Here is an 18,381-nt window from a genome sequence, read left to right on the forward strand (position 1 = left end):
GCAACTCTTTGTCCTTATTAAGAATGTGCTGCACTGGTGGCTGGGAGGTTTTATTCCTGCTGTCTACCTTTCTGCAAGGCAGAAAGATCTCTCTCTCTTTTACCTCTCATCTGTTTCCTACCTCTGTGTTTAAAATTTCTGTAAAACTTTTAAATCCAGCTTTCATATGGAGTTATCTAAGATAATGGCTTCTGTAGTATCTTGTTATAAAATGAAACTTTGCTTAAATAGAAACTAACAGGTTTGTGACTTTCATACATGCTGGTGTCTTTTGAAGCAGATTATTCTCTGGTCATGGATTGGTTTTGACTCTGCTTGGAGAGCAAGTAATGTTTTTTCAGCGGATCCTTTTTCACCATTCAATCAGATAGTGATGCATGTCACATAGGGACGTCTGTTTCTCCAATTCTGGTTTCTTCCTATGATCTGGGAAAGCACACATCCAAAGTGTAGTGATGGTGAGGGGCTAAAGTACAGTAGATGGCAGATTGGTCAGATTAATGAGAACAGTTCTGTGTGCAAACCAAATCTTAGAGCTGGAATTTAGAAAGACCGGACCCAAAGTGCTAAACTGAAAACAATCAGCCCCCCACCTCAACCTGATTAGATATGTTCTCTCTGCTTGTTGGTAGTAACTTATGTTAGGATACATATGAAAGCAAAGATGTAAAAGGAAAGGTATTTGCATAGCACTTAGGTAAAAATCTTTCTTTGACTTTTTAAATTATTAAATATGCCATCTTCCCTATTACATCTTGGTTGATATTTAATGAAGTCTAGTACTTTGCCACAGCATTTTAGATTTCCTTTCTCTTGTATTATAATATTTTGACAAAGAAGGACCTACTTCTACTTCAGCCTGTGAATTTCATTAATTAGCACTGAAACCACTTAAATCCATAGTGTTTAGATATCCCCACAGCTCCAGTATGGCAGTACCTTTATTACAGCTTTGGCCTACAACAGGAGCTCACATCTAGGGAAATCTGCAGAAAATGGGACAGCTGTTCTCTTATTAATATTTCTCAATTATTAATAACCCTAATAACTTTTGGCTGTCTCATCTATAATTTCTGCCCAATTGCCTTGCATTGGGATTAGTATAATATTCCAAACTGCAGAGCTGTTTAAAACACACTAGCAGCTTTCAAAAAGTCGGTCTAGACATGTTTGCTGCTTTCCCTGTCCATATTGTTCTCCTTGTAAAAGGTAAATAGGATGGATTTGTGTCTGGAAATGTTCAAGTGGTTAGTATTGAAAATGCTTTTTTTCAGCTTTAAATGAAAATGAGATGTCTCTTGATAGCTCCAGGTTAGGCTTTTGCAGTTATCAAATAAGCTGCCTTTTTAGGCAGCTCCTTTTAAAACTAAAGCTTTTCTGTTGTAGTGGGTAGGAGGACAGATTTGGTGATCTTTCTCATGTTTTGCCTCCACGGAGTGTGTGTATTTCTCATCACACAGTGGTCTATACAGAGTCTGAAATGAAGAATTTTCTTTATATATACCTCAGACTCCAGGTACATCTTAGAGCCATGTCTAAGTCTCAGGATAGAATAAAATATAATATGCAGAAATACTAGAAACAAAGTAAAAGTATTTACAAATGCATTTTGGGCCACTTCTGTTCTGGCATCCTTAATACTTTGTTTTCCACCTTACAATATAGTAAGGTATCAAAGCAGCTACTTTTTGTTTGGTGGATGCCCATCTCTGGGACATTGCCAGTTGGTCAGTGAGGTTTCCATCGTACCCAGCCTGCCATGGACCTGCTTTGTCCTCCCCGGCCTCGTTGTGTGTTAGGATGAGTGCCCACCCTGGAGATGTCTGAGGACTCTGAAATGAGTGCAGGTCATGAATCTTGTGCTGGAGCAGATAACTGACCTCCCCTGAAGTGCTGAGCAGTGAGGTGTCAATTGGTGCTGACTCAGCACTGACAAATCAGGCTCCCGGGAGTCGATGCTACACATGGCTCTCCTCAGGCAGTGCTGTCATCTAAAAGCTCTAGAATATCAAGACAACCTACTGATCTGGATATCTAGATGAGTCCCTTGGTAGCAACATTTCAGACCATCCTGTTCCAGTGGATATTGGCTGCTTGCTTTAAATTGTTCTGTTTGGAGTTGCCTGTACCTTCCAGTATTTGTTACACAAGCTGCGATCCTGCATTGGAGTTCACTTCCCGTGCAGTATCTTGCAGCTGGTCTGATCTTTGTCCAGTATGTGCCAATAGTGCAAATGCTCCTATCTACTCCCTAATCACCGTTCACTTGGCGATATCCCGCCCATAAGGGAGTAGTATTTTGATTTGTATATCCAATAGAAACTCATTTGGACCAGTGTGTTCCTTTATATATCACTAGTAGGCACAGATAAGCTGAGAATTCAGTAAATGTAAAAATAATTCATTGTCCAGCAGTAGTAGCAGTGGGTTTGGGGTATAAACTATAAGGATAAGCCCTTTCAAAGCACTGCATCCACCATAAATCTAGAAGAAGGAATTGGGCGATGAAAGTGAGTTTTCTTTTTCTCTTAGTGTAGCGAACCCATTTTTGGTTATCTTGCATGTGGAACTTAATGTTTCAGTGGGAAAAGAGGGCTTAGAAGGCTCTTCAGCCTTTTCATTTTATTTTGAGAAACATGGAGTTCCATGTGTTAGCTATTTCTAAATCCTCATTTGGTAAAATAGCAGGTGAGTAGCTCTGCCAAGGATCAGCATTGCTTTGTGAAGTACCCAGCTCAGTTAAACTTGGCTTTAATACAAACTTCAGGAACTGTTCACAGTTTCTGTAGTGACAAGGTTTTTATTGTTTGCTGGGGAAAGATGTGTATCTCTTAATCTAATGATGGTAATCTAGACCAAACAGTTCCCTGCAGGCATTTTCTTCACTTGATTGTTTGTATTTGCTTGAAAAAAAGATTTTAAGACTTACGGCTTATAAAAAACCAATACTCTTTTTAAAACAGTTCAAGGAGACAGACCTCTACAAACCATTTGTCTTGGAATTAATAGGTACTTTCAGGCTGTGCGAGCTAGCTGAGCATTGAAAATACAGACTATGTTTTGTGGGTATTGATACTTAACTGCCTTTTAAAACAAAATATTAGAAGTGACTTTTATATGCTGCAATATTTTCTTACACGTATGATGGTAAATTTAAGTATATCTTCTGTTGTGAATTGCACTCTTTCCATTAGTCATTCCAGAATCTAAATTAAACATTCTCTGGGGTATCCAACAGGCTGGATGGTCATTTAGAAACTTGCTTCTGCAAGCACATCTCTGTAGCTTGCTTTCATGCTGTGCTTATTTTCTCTCTTTTTTTCTTTAAATGCTCTTCTGTGCAAGTCAGTGCCGTTCTCTGTTCTCACCAAGCTTTTTGAAAATGCTCAGGATGTCATTGCTGCTTCCGAAATCGGGACAGATAGTTCCTCCCCAAAAAACAAACAGAAGTTCTGCCAGCACCTTTTTCTTCACACTTGCTGCTTTCTCTGGAGAATGAAACCAATGTGATATAATTGGAGACTTTTCACTCCAAGATATTTCATTCTTACAGTGTTAAAATTGCAGACTTGGAACATGCAGTAGCTTATGCCAGAATGTATTCTTGTTCTGTTACTTGCTGTAAGAATATAAAGTATATACATCTGCAGTAAACTATTAAAAAATTATAAAATAGTTGCAATTCTAGCTTGAAGCCACGAGCTGAAACCCCTTCATCTTTTTTCTCTCCCCTGTTGCTTTCTTCACTCCCTGCAGTGGTTTCTGGTGGGTGCCATTAGCAGCCACAAACTATGTAAACCCAGTGCTTCAAAACACATGGAGAGAATATTTTAATAACTGGCTGAAGTAGGGGGATTGTGAATTAAAGTGACATGCTCAAAAAAAGATACTATTTTTCTAGTAGTAGTTCTCTGTAACAGCCAGTAAAATTGTTGACTTGTTTTATTTTCAATGAATTTGCTTCAGAAGACTATTGTGTTTATACTGTTTTCTGTAACTTTCCCTTGAAAAGTAAACAGTCTAGAAAGAATCTGTAGTTTAAATGGCTCCTGAAGCCTTCCTGTATTTCCCACTTTTACTTAGCCTCTGCTTGCGGCGGCTGAAAGTTCCCACAGTCAGGTTTTGGCTAAAAGCCAGACTGCTCTCCACTGCATCTGCCTGCCACACACCACTGCTTTTCAAGATACACACCAAAGGGTTAAGAAATCCTATTTTTATACCTCTCTCCCAAGATTAGACATTTAGCTCTTAATAAATTAGTGAAACATATTTGGGTGATTGATCTTAGCATTAAGCTTATGAGCTTAATAAACTACACTGTAACTGATGATTTTGGGATGCTCTTAACACTGGTTTAAGGTGATGCCATGATTCTGCCATGTGACTATTGGGGCAGAGGGTAGGGCTGGTGGAAATATCAGGTAAGAATTTTCCTATGTTTAAACTTGTGCTGAAGAAGCTACCTGTGGTGTAACTCCTTATGAATGAGTGTCTTCTGACTAGTGGAATTCTTCACCCACTTGGTCAGTCTTGAATTCTTTACTGTCAGTGGATGTACACCTTATTTCTGCCTCACCTGTCCTGTGCCCTCTCCCCATCCCCACGACGTGCTGTTTCTGAAATACTGGCTTTGGCTTGGTTCTCTTAATGTTTTGCAACTTGGATTGAGCTTTGGGCACCCTACTGACCATGGACTTCATCTACACTCAGTGTGACAGTTCTTGGAGAGGGGAAGCGGGAAGCAATCAGCTGTTGGTGTAAAACTGTTTTGTTTTGTTTTTTTCTTTCCTTTTTTTTCCTTTTCTTGAAAGTCTGGGAAGAAAGCCGTCAAAGCAGTCCTGTGGGTTTCGGCGGATGGACTCAGAGTTGTAGATGAGAAAACAAAGGTTAGATTTCCCTGGGCAAAAGCTTTAAATCCCTCTCTAATAATGTATGTGCTATATCTTTAAATGGACACCAATCTTTATGTTACTGTGAATGTTGGTATTTGAAAGGAAGACTGAATTGTGTAGTTTAGTTGAATAATTTATTGTTTTGTAAACATATGTACACCTGCTAATTTTTTTCCCCAGTTAATTCTACCCTACTCTCAAGACAAACTTTATAAAACATGGCAGGTGTAGCACAAGCTTGGAATATTTTTTGTTGCATTTACTGTTGTTTTCCTGATCACTTCTGTTGATAGTGGACTTGAAGAGTCCCTGGACTTTGTTCTGCACCACTGCAAAAGGTTGCAATAGTAATATATAGGCAAACTCACATTAATCAATACTATATATATATATTAATCAATATAATTTTCAGTGCATCCAAATCCTAGAATGGATCTGAATGAACAAGAGCTTTCAAAATGCAATGTAAATTAAATGGGAGTAAATTAAATAGGGAGATTGTACCTTCAGACTGAAACTAAATAGTAACTGCATATATCAAATTCAATAATCTTTAATATCTAAGATGTTGGTCTGAAGTGGAAAACTACTATATTTGAGGCATGATTCTAGATTGTTTTACAGTTTTTTTTAATTGTGAAATCACAATTTTTTATTATGAATTAGCACATTGTGTACTACCAAGGCACCTGTGTCCAAGTAAGAGAAAATAATTCTTGGTTTTATGTAGACATAGGCAATTAGAAATAAGAGCTTTTGGCTTACCACTACAAGTGCACTAGTATTTTAAAAGATGGCATGGCTATGAGAACAGTTTTAACTCTTGTCAGTCTGAAATAGTTTGTCTTATATTCATATCAATTAACATTTACTTTTTTCAACCTAAAAGATGATTTCTCCAAGCCAACACTGACAGGCAGAGGTAATTCATATCCCTCTGGAGTGCAACTGCCTGTCAAATATCTGCTTGTGGTTAGACTTCTCCAGGGCTGCTGTAGTGGTATGGTTCATCAGAGCTAAAGTTGCTATCTCTCAAGAATTCAGTTTCTAATACAATCATACTGGTGTGAATGAATTCAGTCTACTGATTGCCTCATTTAAAAGTAATAATACATGTATTATTTTTAGAAATGTTGCTGCACACATGCAGTATTTTCAAATTGAATTTTAATAAGTTGTGCAGACTCTGGAGGTAATTAAAAGCATAGGATTTAAAAAGAAAATAAACTATTGCCTCCTGGTGGTTGAATACATCAGCAGAGGTGCCAAGTGCTAGGCACCAACCAAATGAAGTAATTTGGAAAAAATATTGAAAAACTAATTTTTAATGAGGATGGCATAATCTTAAACCATACTATCTCCTTTTTAGAAATACTTCTCCCATCTGTGGGATTAAATAGGGAGTGTTTGGTACTACCAATGCTGCTGGTGCTTTTCTCTTGCATCCCTGCTTAGCTGACTGGGAGATGAGTTTTTGCTCTTTATGTAGCAGCTGCTAGACCTTTTCACACTTGCAGACCTCTCCCCTAAGTGTCAGCATTGTGTTTTAACCACAGTGAAGACTTTCTGGTTGCAAGAATACAGAGCTGCTGTACAAATAAAATAACGTGTGCCTCCATAGTCTAGAGCAGAGATCATAGGAATTCATTGGGTCCCTAAATTCTTAAGTGGTGCCTTGGCACACCACCAAAGATGGCTGGTGGAGAATGTCTTCTCTTCATTTTGTTTCATACTGGGAACAGATTCTGAATGGTGACTGATGACAGATAATTACAGCCACAATAGGTTATCCCCTTTTTAGTATAACTCATTTTTGTGGAATTACTACTGACAATGGCTTGTTCAAGTGTATTTCCTCACATTCTTTCATTGTGGGGGGGATTTCTTCCCTCTAGGATCTTATAGTTGATCAGACAATAGAGAAGGTTTCTTTCTGCGCACCAGACAGGAACTTTGACCGGGCGTTCTCATACATCTGCCGAGATGGCACAACGAGACGCTGGATCTGCCACTGCTTTATGGCTGTGAAGGACACGGTAAGCTTAGTATGGTGTGTGTCCAGCTCTCCCAGCTCTTAGCTAGAAGTAAAGGGCAGAAAAATTGAGTACCTGGAATACTGCAGTATGTTTTGACTCCAGATATTACTTAATCCTTGAAAATTATTTTAATTCTAATTCCCTGTATCTGAATTATTTGCCATCCCTCTGTGGTGCCGTCTGACGGGGAGAAATGCTGCTCAGCCTGTGTGTGAAAGGAGTGCAGTCAGCCTCAGATAATCTCCAGCAGAAGGGAACTACTCTTCTAAGAATAGACAGAAAATTTTCTCATCTGAAAATGTTTACAGCCAAAAACTGAAACAGCAATGACAGTTTTTCCAGGATAAAATCATAGTGAGTAAATACAGACTGGTTATGAATGCAGCAACTTGTACGCAAATGTTATCTTGAAGGAAAAGTCATCTGAATGTTAAGAGATGGAGCTCAACTGAATTAAATTAGCATTCTATTTGCTTCTGAGTGACAAAAATGTTTTGAGTAGGTTTAAAATCAGTTTCTTGCTGTGTAGACTTAGGTAAGTTATTTAACTCCCTGATCTGGCCTTTTCTTCTCTCTGCTAATAGTTGAATACTGCCTATATTATACAAAGTGCATGAAATCTCATGCAAATTCACTGCGTGAACTCCGCATTGCTGCATGTTCAGAGCAATGGTGCTTGGTAATTTATCATTTTTCTTTAAACAATGAAGTCAGAAATTGTTGGGGCCCCTCTCCAACAAGAAATTCCCACTAAAACTACGTTAGAGCTGCAACATTTCTGTTTTCATCTATGAATAACAGGTCAATTCACCTACTGATTATGATAGATGAGTTGAGCTACTGGTAGCAATAGTGCCTCTGATTCAGCTGTAGCAGCTGTATCAGCTGGGTTGTTGGACTTCCTCCGACTTGAATTTCCTTTTTACAGTTATTGGATAGTGGATTCTTTTGACCTGGTGAATAATAGAAGTGCTTTTCATTAGGCACTCCTAACTCTAACTGGTGCATTTGGTCAGGACCATTAAGAGGTGTGAGTAGTCACCACTGTACTTTTAACTTTCACAGATGCACACAAGGGTAGTGTCGCCCTGAGCCCTCTGTAAACTTTCTCCAAGAATAGCACTTGCCTGTCCTTCAGGACTTACACCTTAAGACAGCTTCATGAGAGTTTCTTTGTGCACAGATGTATCTAGAGGCAAGGGATCAGTGCAGGCACGTTACTGCTCTGGCAGCTTAGTAGCAGTTGGACTAAACAGATCATCCAACAATCTTATTCATTCCTGGGTGGCTTTCTTGAACATGGCTTGCGCATTAGTAATTGGGAGTATTGATGTACCAGGTTTAAGGCTAAAATACAATTAAAATAGTTTTCTTTAATGCCTTAATTAGATTCATCTTGTAAAGGCAGGTTATCAGTTTGTGATGCTTGAAGCACGTGTATGTTTCTGTTCCAGTCACTGTGTGATGCAATGTTGTCTTGTGCAGGGGGAAAGGTTGAGTCACGCCGTGGGCTGTGCATTTGCAGCATGCCTGGAGCGAAAGCAGAAGCGAGAGAAGGAGTGTGGAGTGACTGCCACCTTTGATGCCAGCAGAACCACATTCACTAGAGAGGGGTCATTCAGGGTCACTACAGCTACTGAACAAGCAGAGAGAGAGGAGATTATGAGACAGATCCCGGATGCTAAAGGTACGGGATGCAATTTAAACAATCATCTGGAGCGAGCAGAACCAGCACTGAGGCCTCTGCAGGGATTGAAGCTTAATGTCCTTACAGCATTCCCCCTCTTGAACCTTACTCATATTCCCAGACCCTTGTCAGTTCACAAGATGAAAAATGCTCCCAAATTCACTCAGCATTTTCCCATGTCTTTTAGAAAAGGTGCAAGTGGCTTCATATGTGAAAGCTGCTTCTGCTTTGTTTTGTCAGCCTGCTTTTTGGCAGAGAACACTTGTAGGTACCATAATAAAAGGCCTTATTAGAAAATTGTTAAAAAGAAACAACAAGCTTGCCAGACACAAAGTAATCATTTATGCAGTCTTATGCTTATGGTAAATGAACAGAAAATTATATGCATTTTTCTTAGAAAAGAATGTATTTTTATTTTGATTTTTAAGGCAGGTTACAGTGTGTATGTATAGAGTTATACTGCATGAGGGAAGAACAGATCAATCACGGAGTGCTTTCCAAAAAAAATACACAATAACCACTCCCTCCTCATAAAACACAGCTTTTTGATTATTAATAATGTTCAAAATGAGTAACTAACTGATTTGAGAATGAGATAGTGTTCTGAAATAAAGTGAAAGTAGAACTTCTTACTCAAGTTTTATTACAAAGCCTGCAGCTTTATTACAGTTCTACAGCTAACAAAAAATAAGTATTATAAATACTGTTCATAACCTGCTTCACAGTGAAGTCTGGCTTTTGTTTCAGAGGATTCCACAGCAAGTTTTATGCTGCCCCTTCATTGCAAAACTTTAATCTTCGTTTTCATCATCCATCTGCTTGTTTCCATACATTAGTTTTAGAATGTGCTAAATGAAGCTCAAACACAAGGCCTTTGTTACTTGAGGGCATGAGTCAAAGTCTTGACTCAATGAAGGTGTGTGAAATCCTTTCCAAGAAAGACTGATTAGAAAAGTTTCACTTGAATGAGCAGCTGCAACTCATGGGTACTGAAGCTTGCAAGACAATGTAATTAGTTCCTGCTACCATTCCAGCTCCTCAGAAATCTCTAGTCTGACTCCTCTCTTTACCAGACTTTTAGTTATTCTGCTGGTGTGTCAAAAAAAAGTCATTGCTTTTTCTAAGACGTTTGGAAAACAGTATAGGTAAAATGAGATAAATAGGTAAAAATCATACCAGGATAGTGAGATTTTCTTTTGTCCTCCTGTGTTGATCAGCTGTGTTTATTGCCCCCAAAGCCAATTCATTTTTGAGTGAAAAAGAGTTTTCCTAGAGGTGGAAAAATCCCCATTGCTATTCTAATTATAAGTCATCATTTATACCAAGTTTAATCCTACATTTCTACCATTAGGCCTGTCTGACAGGAGCATTGTGGTGCTACGCAAAGCCATGCAAAATGAAGCAGCTGTCTTTAAGTTGGAGGAGCTTCCAGTGCAAATAACTCATGATTGGGTGGTAACATTGCAGCTAAAATCAGTACAGAAGTGACACAGGAACTCCTTGCAAATGTGTCAGCTCAGAGGCTGGATCTACCTTGCAGCACATTTCCCTCTACCTGTAATGTATTTCCTGGAGGAGCTGGGAGCTGCAGCCCAACCTGCTGCTGCTACCTTTGGCCTGCTAAAGCTTGTGCAGTGTTTGGCTGCTGCTGCTGATTCTGCAGGGCTGGAAGGGTGGTTTTTAAAAGAGGGTCCTAGAGCTGTGTTCTGTTCCCTGCTGCTGCTGAGCTGTGCTGCCCTAAGTCACTTAATACAGTTTGTATAGTAATATTTTGTCCATGGTTCTGTGTGAGGCAAAGTAAAGGTCTCAAATATACAATACATTTTTCAGTCTTAAACCTTAATTGAATTGCAAGTACTTCTAGAGCTGGAATCTCAGGAACAGCTAGAAAGAAAACATATGAAAGGCTGTCATTTCTAGGAAGTGGCTTGCCTTATAAAGCTGTGGGGCTTGGGTGTTTGTCAGCTGACATGGTGAAAGCAATGAAGGTATACAGAAATTGTGTTTCTGCTGTGCTATTAGAAACTTGCAAGAGTACTAGTTATGCAGATTCCTGCAATTCCTCTTTTCAAAACAAATGGGAGTACAGGTAGACAGTTGAACAGTATTTTGCTTTACTTTTCTAACCTCACCCTGTTTCCTCCAGCAGTTGAAACAGAAGTGAAAACAGTAACACCAGGTGCTGCACCAAACAATACTGCCCCCTCTTCTGGCTCACCAACCTCTCCTACTGCTGAAGTTGCTGCCTCTCTGGATAAAGAAATGAGCAACCCTCACGCTATCCCACGGCGGCATGCCCCTATAGAACAGCTTGCCAGGCAAGGGTCTTTCAGGGGCTTCCCCGCCCTTAGCCAAAAGATGTCTCCTTTTAAACGCCAGTTGTCTTTGCGAATAAATGAGCTGCCTTCAACAGTGCAAAGGAAGACTGATTTCCCCATGAAAAACTCAGGTAAAACCAAATGGTTCCAGTGAAACATTGCCTTAAATTGTCTCTTCCTCCTTTCTTTCTCTGTGGCTTCAAGTAACTCCTTATTTTCTAGTAAATCCTTCTTCCTGCCTCATGTTGATCATTTATCATGAACAATCATCACAATGTCAGAGAATTTCTGCTTTGGGAATAGGCAGGAATTTCAAATGCAGGGTTCATGTGCAGAAGACAGTTGTAATCGCTGTCTGAAGTACTGGAGCACAGCTTGAAGCGTTCCAGGAATGGGTGTTGGTAAATTAGGTTTTGGCTCTTCCCTCTGAGTCACTGAACCAGTTCTTCCACTTACTGTCAGGGCATCCTGAGACACAAATCCCTTCAAGGTCTTAACCACTTGTCTTGGGATCATGTGATGCTCTTCTGCAGTCTGTCCTTCTGCCTGTCTGAATTCTTTTTGAGAGCAATGAAATTGCTTTTCATGTTGTATTAAGAGAACCAACCTGTTTAGGTGGTACAGCTGGCTGTATCAGTATTACGTGGTACAGTTTTCACATGATGCTAGCGGGGTTTTCTAAGAGTCATCCCAACATAAACTCCTGGGATGCTCATTACCTTGCATAATGTCCTAGAGTTCCCTTAGCTAGGTGTTATCCTTCAGGCCAGCTGTACTCTCACTTGGCAACAGAGCTGGTTTTGGGGTTCTAAACTTGGAAGTAAAAATTACTATGGCAAAGGCAAACCCAACAAAAATACTTAGTCTGACTTCTTTCATAATCCTTGTTTAGTGACCTGTGATTTAAGACCAGCACTGAGCCAATCAGTTTTACAGTAATAGTGCACTGCTCAGTAGTGAGTCACTGAGCACGCCACAGTCTCAATTTTTCATGATTCAGAACATTTCTGATGCATGTTCCCATATATGCCACTGCCAGTGCTGCTTATTGTCCCACTGCATGCACTGTATTGGAATATCCCTCAAAGAATCAATTTTTGGGCATGCCTCCCTGTGAATTTTAGATCTGGTGCATGTTGTGTGCAGATATTTTATGTTTCTTACACTATTTTGTGCTTGATTATGCCTGCTCATGTCAGTTCTGTGCAATGATGGACTGATGATCGGTACTTTTGGAAAACACTGCCATTAGTAATAATGAGAACATCTGGTAAGCTGGCAGCTTTACTCCAGATGTTACATTATCCACATGATACTGATGCTTCGTTTAAAACGGAGCATCCATTTTATCTGAGCATTCAGCTTTTGCTTTTATGATTCTAGCACAGGAACTGGGGATTTCAGCTACCACTGAACTGGATCAATCAACACTAACTCTAGACTGAACTTGCCGCTGTGCGTTGCTGTCAGTACATTTAAAGTTCATATAGTTACTGTACAAGTATGTTGTTGGAACACTTAAATCTATTATAAGTATTTTCATTTCACAGAATGCCAAATCTTAGAGCCAAACTCTTGAGAAGTTTAGCACTTTGATACTGAAAGATTTACATCTCTACTTAAGCTGTAGAAAACCCTTTTTATTTTCTGATACAAGCATCCTTTAAATCTGGAACAGTGATCTCCTTGCCCTCTTGACTTAATCACAAAATACATTAATGTGGTGTTCTATTTCAGGCCAGATCTTCAACACTAATGTAAAAAAAAAGCTGTCATGCAAATCAGTTGCAATAACATGTAGGACATAAGGGAACTAATTATATTTCAGTTTCACATTGGTAGTTGTAAATTGTTTCTGTATCCTTCAAACTTTCAATTTAATGAATTCTGTTTACATTTTAGTCCCAGAGGTAGAAGGGGAAACAGACAGCATTAGTGCCCTGTGCTCTCAGATCACCAGTGCTTTCAGCACACCATCAGAAGATCCTTTCTCTTCGGCCCCCATGACAAAACCAGTGACAGTAGTTGCACCACAGTCTCCTGCCTTTCAAGGTTTGTGATTTCTTTGGGTGCTGGATGAGGCTTGAATGCACATAATGTTGCTTTCCAGTAACACATGGTCTTAATTTCTTGTGCAAGTCCTGTTACCAATATTTTGGGTGAATGCATCCTGCTTTATTCATCTTGTCTGTTTAATTTTTCTGTGGTTTTGTTTTTAACAATAAGTCCATGCACCTACCACACGATAGTTACCTATAAAAGGGACTGGCTTTGAGGTAATGGCTGTTTTAACATTCTGCCACCTGAACTCCACAGGAGTGTGTCATAGGAACCAGATCTCACAAGGGAAGGAATTTTGTGCCACTACGATTACTGTTTTTTACACAAATTCTTAGATAAGTTGTGGAAAAATGCCAGCTATAGAACTCATAGCAGGCATTAATATTCATTCCACTGCTATGCTTTTATAAAAGTTGTGTGAAAAAAGAACCTCTCCATGTTAAATGTAGTTATTGTAACTTTGTATCTACAATATGTTCTTCTTTTGAATCTAAAATTAACTGTACAATAACTAGTGGTGAGCCATGTTTCTTCCTTATAGAAACAACAAATTTAACTTCAGTCAGTCATCAGGACTCAAGGCCTCCTAAAGTATATCAAAATCCACCATCCCATGATTCTCTTAACAAGTGTTGGCTTGGTGAAATGAATTTTACTACCTTTATTGACTGTCAGTCCAGCTTGGCTAATTACACAAACTCCTGTCATGTGGAAGTGTCTAAAATTGTTGTATGTTGATAGGTCTGACCTGGCCCACTAATACTCCAGTCACATGCATGCCTTGCATGAATTAATCGCACTGATGTTGTCTGCTCCCATTTTAGTTAATGGCACTGCCTCTGCCTTCTGTGTGCTTGCTGCTAAACCATCCCAAGCTGCTGTAGTGTCCACAGCTATGCCAGTTCGTGAAACCAATCCTTGGGCTCATGCTCCTGCTGCTAATACTGGAGCTGCAGCCGTGGTCGCTGGTAAGACTGGAAGTAGATCCGGTGCATTGCTATAAGAACTTGGATCAAAAGCATAATTGAGCCCCTGAGACAATTGTCAGTGCCACTTAATGGCAAGTGGAAGGAACAGGAACAAAAGCCGGAAGTAGTAGCGTTTTGCACGAGTGGATGGAGGGAAGCGATGAACTTGTTGGTTCTGGGTCTATAACCTGGACTGATTCTTATTTTGGCAGCGTTTTATAAAATCAGTGCTTAAAAAGGAAGTAGTGAAGTTGTATGCGAGCTTGTGTGTATAAAAGGGAAAGAATCTGAGTGTACCCAAAATAATTTTTGGGTGTTCTTTTCACTAACGTACATAAGGAGGGACTAAGTTGATTGCTTAAAGGCTTTGGAGGTTCATTTCTTCTGTTTAGTAAGCTTAGTCTGTCCCTCCAGGCCTTGCTTGCACTGTGTAAGGGGAAATGGCTGTCACCCATGTGGGCACACATGCTAGAAGGCTGCAATCTAAGTTATTTCATTTCATGGTGTAAGCGCCACTCCACAAGAGAAACTTTGCTTGTGAAATAGTAGGTTCTGCTTGGCCTTGTAAGATTTTGTCTTTAAAACAGTTTCTTAGACCTTTGTGTTCCAAGTCCGCCAGTCCTGAGCTGTACCTTCAGAAACTGATACTCCCCAGTTAGGGGGATTAGTGGTTATGGACTAGATCACTGCCACCAAGTTGTGAGTGCAGGCAGCAGCTTTCCTGTGTACCCTAAAGTCTCAGATGTCTGCTATGAAGAAAAACCACATAAGTCTGAATTTTAGTGAAGCAGCTCTTACCTACCTCATCTTGACGAATGTCTTCCTAGAACAGAACAGTATAGTGGATGCATAAAGATGCTTCCAGTGTTGGGAGCATCTTTCAGTCATGGTGGGAGGAGGCCTGTGTGTTCTTGTGTACACCCTCCAGTCTTTCTAACCAGTCAAAGGCTGAGGAATGGAAACATTCGTGACTTGCCCATGCTTTCCTTCCCAGGCACTGAATGGAGCAGCACCTCCTCAGGTGCGGCCTCACCAAGTCTCTTCCAAGGAAATCACAGACGCACTCCCTCGGAGGCAGACCGCTGGTTGGAAGAGGTCTCAAAGACTGTCAGAGCCCAACAGCAGCCAGCCTCAGCCCCAGCCCCACAGCCACTGCTCCAGCCTCCTCCAGCAGCTCCAGCCTCCCAGTCAGCACCAGCCTTCCCAGTCAGCACCTTCATTGCGCCTCAGCCTGTGCCGGTGGGTGTGGTACCGCCCATGCAGCCGGCATTTATTCCGGCTCAGCCCTATGCTGTAGCAAATGGGATGACCTATGCAGCCCCAAGCGTCCCTGTGGTTGGAATCACACCTTCCCAGATGGTAGCCAACGTCTTTGGTACTGCCAGCCACACTCCAGCGGCCCACCCGCATCAGTCCCCCAGTCTGGTGAAGCAGCAGCCGGTCCCTCAGTACGACAGCAGCAGCAGCAGCGCCACCGCCAGCCCCTTCTTCCACCCGCCCGCGCAGCACAACGGCTCCGCCGCCTTCAACGGCGTGGAGGGGGGCAAGTGGGCTGCCGAGGACAAGCATTCGCAGCCCCCCGCGCCCGCCCCGCAGGTCGACCCCTTCGAGGCCCAGTGGGCGGCTCTGGAGGGCAAGGCAAAGCAGCGCACCAACCCCTCCCCCACCAACCCCTTCTCCAGTGACCTACAGAAGACATTCGAGATTGAACTTTAAGCGGTCCTGTGGGGGGTGGATAAATTGTACATTAGGATAGAGGGATAAAGGGAGCAGAGGGGACTGTTTCTGATCAGTTTGCTTTGATAATCCCAAAGGTCCCTTCAAACAAAAATGGGTTAGAAAGAGAGAGCAATTATGGGGAGGATGGAAACACACAGACAATTTAATGTGCAGTTCTTAAAAGGAGTCCTGGAGCCACCCCAGTCTGCATTCCCTCCTCACTTGGAAAGCTGGAAGTCAAATGAAGCAAAGAAAGGCACCCAGTCCCAAAGCCAATTCTGCATAAAGATCAATCATCTCACAGAAAGGAAGGCAGATGTTTGTACCTGTGTCCTCCTGATGCCCTGAAAGTCCTGGATGTTCCCCCTCAGGGAAGAATTGGGTAGGGTGGGGGGTGGATATGGGTGGGATGTTGTCACCTTAGCAAAAGCTAGGTTTGTGGAAAAAGTTGAGCTTCCATTTTGAGTAACAAAGTGAATATTATATGTAAAGAATAAAGTAAAGCCAAAATCTTTATTTTTATGCATTTAGAATATTTTAAATAGTTGGATATTAAAAGCTGTATGAGTTGTAAGTAATCTTGCCAAAGGTTAAAAAAAAAAAGGGGTTGGATGTAAGAAATTGTACATAAGATTGATTTATCGCTGATTCTTATTGTAAGTAATATTGGGGGGTGGAAAAAGGGGCTCTAGCTTGTTCTTGTATCTGTTCATTGTAAGTAGCATATTGCAACAACAATCACAACCAATAAGTCATTATATCGTAGTTTTAAATAAAGAAAATTAAAGAACAGTATTGTCATGGTTTGAAAACCATGGGGAGAATTTACTGGTTTTTATTGGAATCAATCTACATATTCTATATAGTATGGGTTTTTTTTTTCCTTTCAGATATTGCTGCAGTTTCTTTGTCTTAATCTATTGGTTCTAACACTACTGTGACAACTTACTGTCATCATATCTACATCCTGGGGCTCCCTGGGAAACCATTTTATGTTTGTCTGTCAATAGTTCTTAGAGGTTTTTAACTTTGGTTTTATTTTTTCCCACTGATTTGTGAAACCTTGTGGTTAAGGCTGCAGCTGGTCCAGGTTCTGCCTCTGGTGACTTGTGAAAACCATCTCATTTTAACTTTACTTTTAAACTTTGGCCTTACAAGCAAATGTAAGTTATATATATTTGTACTGATGATTTATAATCTGCTTTAACAGAAATAAATGTTGGTGGTAGAAGCACTGTCTGTGAGAGCTTTATTTCCCACCTCAATTCAGTTTTCAGCATTTGCCCTTCTGGGTAACTTCTGTCTTGTAAAGGTGAATGTGGATGAGCCCTGCTTGCCAAACTAGCAGCTTAAGAATAATATATGAACACCTCTCATTTTCTACAACCTGTTAAGTTGCCTTGAACTTTAAGACTGAATTTCAAAATATCCTTGTGATGCATAAACACTTAAAGCTCTAAAATAGAGGCCTCTACTGAAAACATCAGATTCTGGGTTTGCATGGCTGTATTTTCTATCACTGAATATTTACAAAGAAACAAAGATGGGGACAGTAACATTCAGTAAGGGCAAAAAGGAAAACTTTCTTTCCCTTAGTAAGACGAGCCATATGAGATGATGTATTTTCACTTCTTTTCTGTTCTTCCAGTGAGCTGGTATCTACCCTGTTGCTGTGACTGGTTCTTACTGCATTCTTACAGGCACCACATCAGTTTAGGCACAAGGAAAAAAGTCAGACTCCCTAACCTGAAGGGGAAGAAACGCTCCCTTTGTTGGCCCTAGGATGTGAGCTTGCCAGCAGTTTCCATTTCCAGGCGAGTACAGTGAGTCTTACAGTGACAGTCTAGAACTACAACTTTTGACATTACAGATTCTTACCTGTGTTCAGTATGATGTAGATAGTAATGCAAACGCTCCCTGTGGGATTTGAGTTGCTGTCAATGCTTTTTCCAGCTTTCAAAAAGCAAACACATATTTATAGACATTTATAGTAGGAAAGCAGTTAGTTATGCATCTTTCACAGTAAGAGCCCCAAGATCAAGCTGAAAATAGCCCAGTATAGCTACACCCTTCACCTGCCCTGGAGCTAAGCACTTCCTCCAACCCGTTGTTTAGGGAAGAAAATGAACATCTTGAGCCTCACATTAAAAAAAAGTAAACCTTGGGTAGGTGATTGAGTGGTACTGCAGAGAGGGAGAAGCTGATCGTTTCAGAGGAAATGTAAAGATCCTTTAGTTACCCTGATGGCATGGATTTGCAGCAGGGAACTGCATGGCTGTCCATCCCACCCTTACTGCCACTGCTGTGCATCTGAAAGGAGGTCAGAATAAAGTCTCCACTAGCCAAAGCACTTCCAGTGTTAAAGTCCTGCCCACCAGGAGGCAGGGGGCTGTTATAGCCCTCCTGCGTCTGGAGAAAGCACTTCCTGGCCCCATCTTATATAACCATAGAGTTTAAATGACAGCTGACTGCACAGAATATTTAAATATTCTAAAAATAGAGCCTCTGACATCGTAGAAAGGGATTTTATAGAACTGGCTACTTTCTCTGGGACAAAAGGGTCTGATACATCCAACCCACTTCTAACTGTGCTCCTGAGCACGGCGGCAGACCCTGACTACCCCTTGATGCCACATATGGAATGGTGAGGGCTTCAATCTGACTGGAATTTACAGACTCTCTGATTAGTCCTTGGTCTCA

General features: G+C 40.8%; 1 protein-coding gene across 14 annotated transcripts in view; it reads left to right on the forward strand.

Annotated features, from left to right (window-relative positions):
• NUMB (NUMB endocytic adaptor protein) overlaps positions 1-16,912 on the forward strand; it is a 92,799-nt gene extending 75,887 nt beyond the window's left edge. For 6 of the 14 annotated variants that reach the window (XM_069017474.1, XM_069017478.1, XM_069017479.1 and 3 more), the window contains 7 exons: positions 4,812-4,886; positions 6,788-6,928; positions 8,414-8,615; positions 10,762-11,064; positions 12,836-12,985; positions 13,819-13,962; positions 14,957-16,912. In XM_069017474.1, coding sequence (XP_068873575.1) covers positions 4,812-4,886; positions 6,788-6,928; positions 8,414-8,615; positions 10,762-11,064; positions 12,836-12,985; positions 13,819-13,962; positions 14,957-15,678 — 1,737 coding nt within the window. In that variant the 3' untranslated portion in view covers positions 15,679-16,912. The remainder of the gene's footprint in view (positions 1-4,811; positions 4,887-6,787; positions 6,929-8,413; positions 8,616-10,761; positions 11,065-12,835; positions 12,986-13,818; positions 13,963-14,956) is intronic. The other 8 variants (XM_069017481.1, XM_069017485.1, XM_069017486.1 and 5 more) reach the window with 4 other exon arrangements.
• The last annotated feature ends 1,469 nt before the right edge of the window (positions 16,913-18,381 follow it).

Source organism: Aphelocoma coerulescens, chromosome 5, assembly GCF_041296385.1.
Source record: "Aphelocoma coerulescens isolate FSJ_1873_10779 chromosome 5, UR_Acoe_1.0, whole genome shotgun sequence".
NCBI lineage: Eukaryota > Metazoa > Chordata > Aves > Passeriformes > Corvidae > Aphelocoma > Aphelocoma coerulescens.